Below are 15,550 nucleotides of genomic sequence, written 5' to 3' on the forward strand. Positions count from 1 at the left end.
GTGAAGCCACATATGGTGGAGGCACAGGGGGCCCTGTAGAGCACCCTGTGTTTCCTCTCCGCTACGGCGTACATGGAGTAGGAACCTCCATGACACCACAGATGGAGAGGAAACTCATAATAAGCTTGGCAGGACTGTGGTGGTCCCATGAAGCATATTGCAGCCTTTGACTGCCGCAACAGTGCTAGAGAACGGCCGTTCCCTGGCCGCGGCAGCGGTGATTCCAGGGCGGTCCGACCGTCCAACTTGTAATGGGGAGGTCGAACCATTGATGCGGTGGTGGCTGGACCACCACAGCTGTGCCCACGCGTTTGGTGGTCCTAGGACCGCCAGACTCATAATCAGACCGATTTTGTGTTTGTTGACTAAAAGTACATTTAAGACACTAATGTTTCTAGATTTGATTTTAGTAATTCAGCGGTTGTTTCAGAAGATATACTTTTTGTAAACACTGATATACAATATTCTCCATTATTTCAAAGTGAAATATCTGAAAACACCCTCTAGAAGCTCAATTAAACAAGCATGGCAGTATTTCAATTCCCTGGTCCCAAAAGTCCTTTGGTTAAACTAAGCATTATGTTGCCCTATTTTACATCATTCCTCCTGCTGTGTTCAGTGTGGCACAAATAGATCACTTGCAGTTCACGTGAACTGTCACGTGGCTCATCCTGGCTAATCTGATGAATCAACATGACCACTGTAGGCGGAGCACGGCCTAATACTCTCAACAACATAGGTAATATCTTATTTTTTTAAAACACTATGCAGCAGAGAGAGAAGTGGGGGGTACAACTTGTGAAAGCCTTAGTCTCTCGCAGTTTTGGTCTCATGCTAGAACTATGATTAAGGTCATGTTGTTGTTCAAATTAGTTCCTCGTGACTTAGCTGATCTCACTTAGCCTGTACTGACCTGCAGGGCGAAGAAAGATGGCCACCATGCGTACAGCTTACCTTACATATACATTCTTAGAAATAAAAATTCAACACAAAATTCAATTAAAAACAGAGATTTTTCAGCGCAAGAGGAGGGAAGTTCGAATTCAAAGCTTGATTCTCTGAGGTATGGTCTTCCTCAAAAATGGATAGGAAAGGTATTTCACCACAAATTTACAAAACTTCTACATTTTGGTGGAGTGGGATCGTTCCACAAATGGCAGTGCTCCCGCTCTGCCAATCTCGCACATACCCACCCGTTTACATCTGGGTAATCTCTAGGGTTTCTGATGATGGTGCTGCTTCAGCAAGGGTCCATCATTGTCAGAAGCTTCGGTATCCACCCTCCACAGGACCCTCACGTCATTGTGGCATTTGCCCTATTTAGGGTGGGACAACTATCATGAGATTTCAGAGTCTGGGACCGCCATGTGTGGCAAAGCTGTTCCAGAAAGGGGAAATCAAACAATGACTCCAAAGAGCATCGAGAAAACACCCCTTGTTTCAGGGCCACCATTTTTTGTTTTGAAGAAACCAGTTTCCCTATTGGAAGTGCATTTCTTGAAAACAAAGAACCTTTGCCAGATAGGCACAGACAATATGATGCCTGCTCTGCAAAGTTCAGTGCCTTCAACAGAGTTGGCACATAAGCAGCTATATTGAAGGCAAAGAGATCCCTTGTTGCCTCCTGGATATCCCTACATTTGACAGGTGGAGTACCAGGGGAGGCCATATTTCTGCTGGCCTAGCAGTCTATCCGCCAGGGTCTAAATGTACTCGGCAGAGTTTCGCGAAGAGCTGTATCGCAGGAGATCCCCGACCACACGTGGATTAGTCTATCTGGCCCAATGTGCCAGAGGTTTCTGACGTGGTGCCTTAATATTGAATTTAGGAGTGATCGCATTGCTTTTACGACTTGCATTTTATGGATATCTGGAAATGGAAATTTGTTTATGTTTTCTAAAAATTGAGCACCACAGATCTGGACAAGTAAATTACTCCACTGGCAGAAGGTGACAAAATGCAAGCTCTTTCTGCGTGCGCCAGGGTTTCTGTATTTAATCAATAGCTGTTTCCTTAAGTTCAGCAATGATGTGAAACAGAAACAAATGTTGATGGAGAGTGAGACCAGAGATCCGAAGTGCTCTGTTCCTCTGCTTTACTTACTCAATCAATCTGATTAATTTGCTGAACTTTTACTGGGTGCGCTGGCATGAATGTGAATCATGTAGGTGTTTGTGTCCACGTTTGTAAAAGCAATTAAAAGAAAATAATATTGTTACTCACCGAAATGGTGTAATTAGTCTGCGCCTTGATTGCTTCTCTGAGGTAATGCATCTTTTCCGCATCCTGAAGTAGAAATATGATAATACCTTTAAGTTCCACGTCATTATTAATAGAAGGAGGAGGCAGTTCTGATATATAGCAGCTTGGTGATTTAAATAACACACTATGCAACCGGAATACTCTCTGGCATTAACAGGAGTTATTTCCCCAATTAATATCTCTAGAAACTACGGATTCAACTTCAGTGGTATTCATTTGTGTTTAATTGCGTAGTATTCCCCACAAGTGTTGACAAATTCACTGCTGTGTTTATTATGCATTGAGGTGTGCTTCAATGCCCCAATCATACAGACCAAAGCAGAGCATAATCTGTAAAAGGGTTAGTGCTGGGGTCCACAGTTTTTACTATGAGTCCATCTCAGGTGCTGCCGAATGCTGAGGTTGCTGAATAATATGGCTACCTTATTTTCGCCTCACCTCATGCCTCTTTCTTACACACCCTAAACTTCTTTTTTTTTTGCAGTTTTATATAGCTGGAACACGACCCGAAGGTATCAGAGCGCTTTACATGAGCATCAGTTACATTAAAGACGGACTCATTCATTTTTAGGCACAGGGAGATTAAGTGATATGCTCAGAATCACAGGCTGTTTGAGCCTCCCCCAGACTCAAACTTGGTTCTTCAGCATCAAAGTTGGCCACTCTAGCCGTTAAGCCACATCTGCTCCTTGCACTCCCTGTATCTTTCTCTTTTCCATCCCAGCTTTCGCTCGTTGCTTATTTTCTGTTCTATATTACTCTTACCCCTGCTTCCCCTTGCTGCCTCTGTACAAAAATCATGTTATTGATCGCTTTAATATCATTAGTTTGTAGTCTATACTACATAAAATACATGTTCACAGATATAGTAGATCCTTCTTATCAGACAAAAGTTAGTCTTTAATATTTTTTTCTGAAATGTGTTATGCATTGTCATAGTATTTAATTACATAAATATCAAAGTATCATATCTCTCACGAAGACATTCTGTATGACACAAAAGGCACCCAAAACATGTTTAATCAAGGATTAGAGTCATCAAGACTGAGTTTCAATATAGAAACTGTAACTGGATACTTGTGCAAAAGCATGTGGTAAGGTGGAAAGAGGAAGGCTACCAAACAAGAGCAACCTTAGCCTCAATCCTGGCAATAATGCCTCGCACATATGTCACAATATGGGAAGTGATAAGATGAAAGCCTTAGAAGGGGAATTAGTTTTCCCCCCAGTTTAACATTGGAATACAGACCCCTTTAGAGTCAGTACTTATTTGAACGTAGGCAGACATCTAAACAGTGTTCATCTCACACTGACTAATAACACTGTCCTCAACTGTGGCATTGCACTTCGAGCACCACTGTCAGTCTTATCACGAAAAAGTCTTGCGATGTGTTTTTCTGAGTTAAAACGAATACATTAATTTGGATTTCTGTTGAAACCAGTCATAAGAATTATTGTGGTTTCATTGATTAATTAAGTATGTGGAAGTATGATGCCCTATCCAGTGGGAAGTATTTTACAAACGTATTATGTTGTTAGAATTTGCCAGATAAAAGCACAGCTGTTGGGATTATGATGTCTGTTTCCCACAGCCTTTTTCATGTTGGAATTTCTGACATGGAAAAGTTGTTGGAAAGGGACTTTGGTGTCCCCTAGTAGGGCCCCCTACCCTCTGCTATGGGGCCTGGGGGGCACATATGGTACCCCCATAAATATCCCTGCACCGTGTGGCAGGCACTACATGGTGCCTGCCACACAGTCAAGGATTTTTAAAACATACATTTTTCAATTATAGCTTGTGCCGTGGGCCTTTTTCCCCCGCCGCACAAGCTGCAATTGTAAAATGGATGCTTCCGACCGCCCATAGGGCAGGTGCATCCAAATACAGTGGGTGGAACCACTGAACTATCATCGGGCAGTTCCATTCCGCTATGATGTCAGTCGGACGCCGACATCATAATTAGGCACTATGTTTATTGAGTGTATAATTGAATTGTCTCTCCATTTTTGCAAGCTAACTCAATGGATGTACAGTGTGTGATGTTGACTACATTAAATGGGCCGGACATTGCCTTGATTAATGTATATTCAAGGCCAGTTAGGCGGGGTCTTGAGTCAGAGGCCATAGAGGCTTTGTTATCCCTCACCCAATCGATTGATCCCTCTACAGTATTAATCCTGGGTGGAGATTTTAACTGCCATTATGAGCCACTCATGGATCCGAATCTGAGTAATTCAGATGAGGTTGACTTGTTGTGGGCTGTCCCTGACCCACTGATTACTAGGGTGAAAGCATGGACCCCTTTGGTTTTACAGTTGCAGTCATTCTCATTAGCGACATCAATGCAAGCCTGTAATGGGAGGGTTGAGCCTGATAGACCAGGGAAAAATATGTTTAATCGATTAAAAACTAGTACTTCAATAATCAATTATATTTTTATCGAGGCCAGGCACTGGGACAGGCTACACAAGTTTAGGGTTGTTGAAAGGTCAGACAGTGATCATAACGCATTGGTCCTGTCACTCAAACCGGGGAGCTTTGGGCTGAAATGTCAAACTTTGGCTGAAGACTCCACCTCCGTGCCTTTAATAATAACAAACTGCAGGCGCAGGGTTAAATGGCCAGATCTTCAGATGTCCACTAGCAAACTTGCCAAACTATATGAGTCTGTTATTCCATTCATCGAAGACATGGGGAAATTCGGGCATTTAGGCAGGGCATCTGAAATACACACTCAACTGGTAGCCGCACTTAAAGATATTCTGTACCCGGCGAGAAAACCTAAACACCCTCGAACATCAATATCTAGATGGTATAATGCCTCCTGTAGGAAAGCCAAAAAGGCCCTTCTTAGAGCAATAAAAACTAACAATAGGGAAGAAATTAGAGCCCATCGCGTCGTGTACAAAAAGTCACTTTGCAATGCCAAGAAGAAATGGGAGGCCTCCATGTGGGATGAATTGAGATCTGCCCTCAATATTAATGATTTTAAATCATTTTGGTTTATAGTCGCAACAAGACTTAGTGGGCATAGCCCTGCACTCGCCCTGAATATTGCTCCTTCAATTTGGGAAAGCTATTTCTGCGACCTTTATGGCATCCCTGAGCCTGACGAAAAGCTTGTTACTATCCTGGAACTCCAGCAGCCTGCAAGCACTAGCGGGATCGCGCGGGGACGGTCAATCTCAGCTTCTTTATGCCCGACCCCAGTTGAATTTTTCACCCTGGCTGAGGTAGAGACGGCCCTAGGTAAATTGGTTCCTAATAAAGCTCCGGGCTTGGACAAATTGCCAGGGGACTTGTTTAGGACGCAACCAAAAATCTGGGCCCCTTATCTGGTTGTTTTGTTGTTTAATGGTATCCTACAGGGAGAGGACCCCCCCACCTACATGGTTAGGGGCTGAAATCGTGCCAATCTTAAAAAAGGGCTGTCCCTTAGCCCCTTCTAATTATAGGCCGATCAGCCTAATTGGTACATCTCAAAAGCTTTTGGGGAGGGTTATCCTTGATAGGATCTTAGGTTGGATAGAGGATAAAGGGGTATTGGCCATACTCCAGGCAGGCTTTAGGTCTGGCACCTCCACTCTAGATCAAATATTTCGCCTGCAGGTCCTATATTGGAAGACTGCCAAGGTGGAGGGTGGCAGACTCTACCTTGTGTTTGTTGACCTGCGGGCAGCATTTGATCTAGTTCCATGGGAAAAAACTTTGGCGAGTACTAGCAGACCTGGGCCTCCCGCCCTACCTGTTAGCCATCCTTACTAAGCTCCATGATAAAAATTTCACCCAGGTGAGGTGTGGCATGCATGGCGAACTCACAGAGCAATTCCCTGTCCAAAAAGGAGTTTGCCAAGGGTGCGTACTGGCGCCAACGCTATTCAGCCTTTACATAAATGGCCTTGTGGAACACCTGAATGATGTAGAAAACAATGATGCCCCTAAACTAGCCACAGTTAGAGTGCCCACTCTGATGTTCGCAGTCGACACTGTTGTTGTCTAGAACATCATCGGGCATTCAAAGAATACTTGATGGGTTTGTGGAATTTTGCGACCTTCGGGGGCTGGAAATCAACTTAAGTAAAACCAAATTTATGATTTTTAACCCGCCGAAGCGTGTACGCCCAAATCCTGTTTTACACGGCATTCCCCTTGAAAGGGTTAAAACATTTGTTTATTTGGGTGTCACGTTAACTGAGAACTTTGGTTGGAATAAGCAGATCGCTAAATCCACACTCAAGTTATCCCAGTTAGCGGGAGGCATAGGTAAAGTTTCCAGGGCATCTACCTTCAGGCCGGCATCTCCAGCCCTAGAGATATACTGCCGGCAGGCTAGACCGGCAGCAACCTATGGGGCTGAACTTTGGGGGCATAAGCAGATCATGAGTCTCAAGAGGGTGGAGCACTCTTTTGCTAGAAACTTCATTGGATTACCACCTAGCACGCCTTTGATCCCTCTCAGATTTGACCTTGGCATGTTGCCAATAGAGGAGGTCACTACTGCTAGACCTATAATGTACTGGAAGAGGTTATGGTCAGTCCCTGAATTGGATGCGTATAGAACGGAACTTTCTGAGATTTTGCCTCTTCTAAAGAACAAAAAGATCCCCTGGCTCCAGCATATTCGTGCTGTTAGTACCCGTTTAGGTTTTCCTGAACTGTGGGAAACTCCTGAGATCTTTTGCCTGGAGATATCTAAGAAAGAACTCCTCTCTCAGATACATACGTTAAATTATCAACTATTAATGAGCTCTTCATCATTGGGTAAGCTGACATCTGAATTCCTCCTAGTCAAATCAGAATCTAAACTAGAGGAATTTATGGATTTGATTGAACCCCCAGCTGCCCGAAAGCTTTTTTTACAGTTAAGACATGGCACCCTTCCAGTTAGGACCCTTTACATCCAAATGGTCAAACTCTAATAGTGAATCTTGCCCAGCTTGTTGCCACAAAACCGAGAATGTAACCCACGTACTGTTTTTTTGCCCCGCTTATTTCGCAATCAGAAAACGTTGGCTAATACCCATTTGTAAGAACTTGGGTCTTTTGCACTTTACACAGGCATGTAGGATAATGATATATGATACACATCCACCCTTTGTGTTCGCAGTCTCCCGTTATTTATTTAATATGTGGTGTAGGAGATTTACCTTTTTAACTTGATTGTTGTATATACAACTTTGTCCAAATGTCTTGTCCTATGATAACTTCTAGTTTAATTCTCTTTTTAAGCTTTTATGAATATTAATTGTTTTATTGTCTGTGCTGATGTATTATTATGTGCACTTTTTATGGTCTTTGATCGAAATAAAAGTTATCAAGCAAGCAAGCAAGTGTACTTGCTGGTTTGATACTTTCCATCGGTGTCTTGTCTGATTCTTTCCATTTCTTGATGATATTGGACTGTTCTATCCTTTGTTCCCTTTATAATGGCTTGGTATTCAGATAAGAGTGTAGTATTTCCATCCCTTTTTACTCTCAGCAATTTTCCCAATTTATTTGTTGTTTTATTATTTGCTTCATCCCACATTTAATCTGTTACTGAGAAATGGTCCCTCCAATCCATGGATTAATCCTAGACCATTTCTCCAAAATCCTATGGATGCTGCTATTTTACGAACATGTGATGCAGTGCAGTCTTAAGTCACATGATGTTTTACTATGTTTGCGTGGGTCCATGCTTTTCTGTGACATGGACAAAAGCCCTGCTCCTTTCACAATCCTCAGTGAGTTCATTTCTTCTTTTATATACTTTTGAAGAAACATGCTTACAATGCCTCTGTGGATTCACTTCCTGGTGTTTATATCACAGACAAACTCAAGAACACCTACTCATTCTTCAGTTGGCACCTTTTTCTCCTCAGTAGCTGGTAAGCCTTACATCAGTTGCTTACGCATTCATTACATTTTCCATTTTTCTGACTTTCTTCAGAATGCTTCGCTGCCAATGACGTTGGCTTCCTGTCCTGATGAAGATCCCATTGAAATTAATGATTCTCTTTGGGGGTCAAAACATCAGCTTACTGTTAGACCTGACAGCCTTAGGGTGGTCTTCCATCCAACTTGTTCCCCACCTCTTCCATTTTTCTGGCCAGTGTTTTGCTCGCTCTAAGACTCTGGGTACTTTACTGCTGCTAACCTATGCTAAAATGCTTGTGCTGTTTTCAGTAAACATGGTAATATTAGCTCATCCCCAACTGACATGTTAAATTTACTTATAAGTCCCTGGTAAAGTGCACTACATGTGCCCAGGCCTGTAACTGAAATGCTACTGGTGGGTCTGCAGCACTCAAGTAGCACTCTAACCATGGCCCAGGCCTGCCAATGCTGAGCCTCTGTGTGCAGTTTAAACTGACATGTCTACCAGGCAAGATAAACGTTTTGCCAGGTCCAAACCTTCCCCTAAGGGAGGCCCTGGACAACTCAGAGGGCAGGGCACAGTATATTTAAAAGGCAGGACATGTACCTTTAAACTTTACATGTCCTGGTAGTGAAAAACTCCCAAAGTATTTTTCACTACTGCAAGGCCTATCTCTCCCATAGGATAACATAGGGATTACCTTATTGCACCTTATAAGTGTAATTCACAATCTGGAAGAGATAACATTTTCAAGTTTGGTGTCTCTGTAATCCCAATCTATAATAATAATAATAATAATAATAATAATAATAATAAAGCCATTTCTAGAGCGCCTGGCTACACTAAGAACAGTGTGTCCCTGCGCTAGATTGCTACTATATCTCAAGAGGCAGATGTTAGAGGGACCAAAGCCAAGGTCAGAGAGAAGAGAGTGATTTAGATGACTGGAAACAGGTGAGTTTTAAGTTTTGCACGGAATCTGATTTCTGAAGGTTCCATTCGGAGGTCAAGCGGCAGTTCTTTCTAGTGCTTAGGAGCCAGATGCCTGAAAGAACGGCCACCCATCCTGGCTCTGCGGGTACGGGGGGTTTAAACAACATCGCTCCGGTCGACCTCAAATTCCGGGTGGGGCGGTGAATTGTGTTGAGCTTTTGCAAATAGCCTGGGACTTTGCCCTGGGCGATGCGGTGCGTAAAGCATAAGGCTTTGAATTTATTGTGTTCCTTGACCAGAAGCCAGTGAAGCTTCGCTAGAGCATTCTTCCCAGATGCTCTACGGGGCAGGTTAAGTACCAGGCGGGCAGCAGCGTTTTGTACGCACTGAAGTTGGTGCAGGCCTTTTTTACTTAAACCTAGAAGCAGGGCATTGCCATAGTCAAGATGGGGTGTGACTAAGGCGTGGACAAGTGTCTTTCTGGCGTTGATGGGGAGAAGGTCAAGGACTTTACGGAGGGTTTTCAGTATGCTGAAACACCTACCCGTAACTTTACTAACCTGAGACTTGAAAGAGAGATCCGAGTCAGGCATCACTCCAAGATTTCTGACAGAGTCCGCGGGAGATGGAAAATTGCCCAATTCTGCGGGCCACCACATGTGCGACCAGGCAGAGGGGGCTTTAAGAACAACTAAAAGTTCTGTTTTTTCGCCATTCAGGCGCAAACAGTTGTTGGATCACTGACATAATATAGAATGACAAAATATAGACTTACCAAAATATAGTCACCAAAATATAGAATGCCAAAATATCGAATTCCTATCTACAAACAGGTAAGTACAAAAATATTGAATCCAAAATATAGTCTGTAAAAAATATCGAATTTTTTTAAATGTCTTTAAAGTAATTTAAAATTAATGAAATAAGAAATATAATTAACTAAAACATACTCGGGATATTCGCTCACCTAAATGCCACCGACTATACAGATGCCCCTAAACTGAATGGCAACAGTGTGCCCGCAATAATGTTTGCGGACGACACGCTGTTGGTATCCAAGACACCCATGGGCATTCAAAAGATACTTGATGCCTTTGTGGCCTTCTGTCAGGATAGAGGGCTCGAAATCAATGCCACAAAGACCAAATATATGGTGTTGAATCCAAGCCCCAAACAGCGCCCGAATCCCTTACTAGGAGCAACGAGACTGGAAAGAGTTGCCACGTTCGAATATCTCGGCGTGACACTCAATGAAAACATGACCTGGGAGACCCACCAAACCAGGGCTAACCTTAAACTAGTACAAATCACCGGGGGCATTACACGGATGATGACCGGTTCGACCTATCGCCCATTGGGGGCCCTAATCCAGATATATAAGGCACAGGCAAGGGGGGCGATCTTGTACGGGGCTGAATTGTGGGGCCATATTCCATGTCGGAATTTGTCTTGTACAGAAAACAGGTTTTTAAGACAAATTACCGTACTTCCCTCTAGCACCCCGCTCCTCCCTTTGAGGCTTGATTTAGGGCTACGGCCACTTGCCGACGAGATAAGTCTAAGACCCATTGCCTTCTGGCGCAGGCTATGGAGCGGTGACGATCTCGCCGATTACAGGGCGGAACTGGTCGAACTACTAAAACACCCCAAGGCGCTCAGTATTCCCTGGGTCCAAAACATCCAGTCAGTTTGCACAGATTTGGGGCTCCCCGAGCTGTGGACCGAACCAGCTAATACAGCACCAAGAATCCCTAAGAGAGCACTTGCGAAGCTGTACCACGAGCACAAAAGGGTTAGGGTCATAGCTACCCAGACAGAGGGGTCCCTTTCCTCCTTATTCCTGCAAACCAAGGATTTTTATACATTTGAGAAAGCTCTTGATCCCGTGTACCCCATATTCACCAGAAAGTTATTTCTCCAGTGGAGATACGGCACTCTGCCTTTACGGTCCTTTACTAGTACCTGGGCACAAATCCCTTCTACCAAGTTTTGCCCTCTTTGCGTTGACAAAGAGGAAAATGACTTGCACGTGATTTTTTTCTGCCCAGCATACAAGACAGCTAGAAAGTACTGGCTGCTGCCATTGATCAAGAATTTGGGTGGCAGGGAATATGTACCGATGTACAGGATTTTAAAAAGCGATGTTTCCGGCCCAACTGTTTTTGCACTTTCCAAATTCTTAACGAATGTCTGGCATACGCGCAGTCGTCTTTTAAAAAATGCTGGGTAGATTGGAGAATCTCTTACTTTTAACAATCATCTGTAAAGTCTGGTTTTTATTTGAATAGCATGCATTGATGTTTTAATAACTGTGACAGATTCATGTGATTTTATTGTATGTGTATCTTTTATGACCAAATGGTCGAAATAAAGATTGAGTAAAAAAAAAAAAAAAAAAAAAAAAACATACTTAAAAATACTCAACCTTAAAATTAAGATATAATTAATTAGTTATTAATAAAAAATTTACAATATTTTACCGTAGGATAGCAGGAGGGTACCATTTAATATTACCACTCCAGTGAGTGCAACAGTAGGGAAAGCGTTGGATAGCGTAGGGGTAAAAAATACTATTCCCACTCCAGTGAGTGCAACAGTAGGGAAAGCGTTGGATAGCGTAGGGGTAAAAAATACTATTCCCACTCCAGAGAGTGCAACAGTAGGGAAAGCGTTGGATAGCGTAAGGGTAAAAATTACTATTCCCACTCCAGAGAGTGCAACAGTAGGGAAAGCGTTGGATAGCGGGAGGGTAAAAAATACTATTCCCACTCCAGTGAGTGCAACAGTAGGGAAAGCGTTGGATAGCGTAGGGGTATAAAATACTATTCCCGCTCCAGAAAGTGCAACAGTAGGGAATGCGTTGGATAGCGTAGGGGTAAAAATTAATATTCCCACTCCAGAGAGTGCAACAGTAGGGAAAGCGTTGGATAGCATAGGGGTAAAAAATACTATTCCCACTCCAGTGAGTGCAACAGTAGGGAAAGCGTTGGATAGAATAAGGGTAAAAATTACTATTCCCACTCCAGAGAGTGCAACATGAGGGAAAGCGTTGGATAGCGGGAGGGTAAAAATTACTATTCCAACTCCAGAGCGTGCAACAGTAGGGAAAGCGTTGGATAGCGTAGGGGTGAAAATTAATATTCCCACTCCAGAGAGTGCAACAGTAGGGAAAGCGTTGGATATTCGAAGGGTAAAAATGACTATTTCCACTCCAGAGAGTACAACAGTAGGGAAAGCATTGGATAGCGTAGGGGTAAAAATTACTATTCCTACTCCAGAGAGTGCAACAGTAGGGAAAGCGTTGGATAGCGTAGGGGTAAAAAATACTATTCCCACTCCAGAGAGTGCAGCAGTAGGGAAAGCATTGGATAGCGGGAGTGTGAAAATTACTATTCCGACTCCAGATAGTGCAACAGTAGGGAAAGCTTTGGATAGCGTAGGGGTAAAAATGACTATTCCCACTTCAGAGAGTGCAACAGTAGGGAAAGCGTTGGATAGCGTAGGGGTAAAAAATACTATTCCCACTCCAGAGAGTGCAACAGTAGGGAAAGCGTTGGTTAGCGGGAGGGTGAAAATTACTATTCCCACTCCAGTGAGTTTAACAGTAGGGAAAGTAATGATTTAATATATTATTAAAAATAAATTAAATATCGATCCCAATCCCCATAAAACATTAATTGAAATGAATACCCAATTTAATATTATGTAATAATTCATTAGAAATACAACTACATATTAGTTATTAAAAACTAATAACCTATTCATAATTATTTAACAACTAATTAATTTTCAATAACAAAAACTAATTAATAATACAAATTAATAACAATTAAAAATTAACAGTAAATTAATTATCAATACACAAAAAGTATTTTTAACATGTAATTAATTACAATTACATTACTTCCCACCCTCTTCCCCTATAAACCCACATCTCACTACAGAAAATACATTAATACAATTAGCATAATTATCAAATATTTAATTAATACAAAATAATTACCAAATAATAAAAATTAATTGCCAAGTAATAGAAATTAATTACCAATTAAAAATTAATTAACAATAAATTCAAAATCAATACCAATGATTGATTTTTTTTTTAACTTAATTACAATTAAATTACTTCCCACCCTCTTCCCCTATAAACCCACAACCCGCTACAGAAAATAAATTTAGAAAATTAACATAATTAACAATTAATCAATTAATACAAATTAATTGGCAATTAATAAAAATTAATTACCAATTAAAAAATAACAATAAATTCAAAATGAATACCAATAAATAAAAGAAAATTTCAATTAATTACAATTAAATTACTTCCCACTCTATTCCCCTATAAACCCACAACCAGCTACAGAACTAAAAAGCAAAATGTTATTAAAAATTAATAATAATTGCTAAAAATTAATATTTAATTTAATATAATTAAATTACTTCCCACCCTATCCCCCTATAAACTCACAACCCGCTACAGAATTAAATTACGCAAAAATTAAATAACATAAAATTAATTACTTAAAATACATTAAACATACATTACAAAAATTAATATACACTTTTCACACATATACTAACATACAAAACACTTTAAAAAAATTGATATTATTAAAAAATCGATATATTTAATGCCTATATTGTATACTTCGATATTTTGACTTCTATATTTTGAAAATCGATATTACTTACCTTAAATTCGATATTTTTAACCACTATATTGTGTCCATTCGATATTTTGTCCATTCTATATTTTTACTTCGATATTATGTCCATTCTATATTTTGGAATCGATATTATGACTGTTTACCACAGTTGTTATTCATCCACGTTGCCACTGATGACAGGCATTTGGAAAAGTTAATCTAATTTCTTGGGTAGGCGACAGCTGGACTTTGTGTATTCCCCTGGACAGCCACACACACAATGGGAGCTTAGGTGTGACTTGATGGGCCATCCTAGGAGGATGAGAGGGAGGAGCTGGGCCCAGCCTCACTTACTCCTGACTAGGGTGTGTCCTTCCCCACACAAAGGGCTGCATACTTCCTTGTAGTGAGTCTGGAGCCAGGGCAGGATGTGCAGGACCTCTGTGCTCTTCAAAGGCCTGTCTTTGAAGTCTTCTCTACTTTAGAGGCCCAACTGGATATAAGTACTGTACCACTGACACCACCACTTCAGTAAACCCCTCGACCTGTGACTACTCTGCCAGGAAGAAGGAACTGCTGTGCTGCTGAAAGGAATGCCACTCTGCTGGACTGCTGCTTTACTGGACTCCTGCCTTGCTGTGCTGCCCTGATGCCTGATTTTCCCCTGCATGGGTGAGATGGACTGGACGTGCATCACTTGAACACAGAATGACTCCAAAAGCTAGCTGACTAGCCTCCTGATCTGAAGTCTCAGGGACATAAAAATGTTCCAACTACCCTGCTTTGAACCCACGAGTCTGCTCTGCCAACTGGTGCCACACTAGTCCTGGACCCTTGGAAGTGGGCCTAAGGTGTTTGCTCCATCAGAACAGACGCATCCTCTGTCAAACCTATGCATCGCTTCTGCTTGTGGATCGGAACCGGCGCATCACCGCATTGCATGAATCAGCACAGATGCAGCACCGCTGCTGCTTGGATCGGACTTGATGCATCGCCTTCGGAACTGCAACTGTGGGACTCTCTTACTGATGCAAGGTCCTCATATCCTCATAGACAGCGTCGCAGAAACTCTGCATTGCAGCTTGCCTTCCCTGCTCATCTAATCTATCGCATCTCCTTGATTGTACAATGCATCCTCGACACCGGTCTTCACATCACAAGTCCTGTCAACAGGACTCTCAGCGACTCAGGATCTTACACTGCAGCCTCACTGCATGACGGAACTGGGGCATCACCTTTGCTGAGCGACACATCCACATCCCGAACCCACGCAACGCTCAGCAACCTCGGATTAAGGTACTTTTGTTTGGGCGAGTCTAACTGGGTCCCTGTAGCCAGCCCATACTCCATTGTGCTAGGCCTGAACTTTTGACTTTGTCCCGGTCAGACACAAGCAGATATCCCATTTTAGCACTATACGCTTCTTATCACTCTTTTTATTTTAAACGTTTAAAAATCAATAACTCAAGTTATACTTATTGGATTGTTGTAGTTTTGGTCTAGTTTTATTTATTAAAGTCAGAACTATTTTTCTAACTTGTTGTGATATCTTTTTTGTGTGGTGTGTTCACTGTTTTATTTTTTGAAGTGTTGCACAAATACTTTACACACTGCATCTAAGTTAAGTCTGATTGCTCTGTGCCAAGCTATGAGAGGGTGAGCAAAGGCTAATTTAGGGTTTGCCTGACACTTACCCTGACTCGGATTGCGGTTGATGTTTGACTAAGGTTTACACACCAGTCAACCAACAGCCCAATTTCTAACACTTACTCCTTATTAGACTGCCCTTAGTTCAATCCAATAAATGCATTTTCCAATTTTAATTGCCATATCACTAGATACAAACGGATA

At 41.9% G+C, this 15,550-nt stretch overlaps 1 protein-coding gene across 1 annotated transcript in view; it reads right to left on the bottom strand.

Annotated features, from left to right (window-relative positions):
- Window positions 1-15,550, bottom strand: part of CHAT (choline O-acetyltransferase) — a 521,284-nt gene that overhangs the window by 146,723 nt on the left and 359,011 nt on the right. The window contains exon 12 of the mRNA XM_086920150.1: window positions 2,224-2,286. Coding sequence (XP_086776276.1) covers window positions 2,224-2,286 — 63 coding nt within the window. The remainder of the gene's footprint in view (window positions 1-2,223; window positions 2,287-15,550) is intronic.

This window comes from Lissotriton vulgaris, chromosome 5, assembly GCF_964263255.1.
Source record: "Lissotriton vulgaris chromosome 5, aLisVul1.2, whole genome shotgun sequence".
NCBI classification, from domain to species: Eukaryota; Metazoa; Chordata; class Amphibia; order Caudata; family Salamandridae; genus Lissotriton; species Lissotriton vulgaris.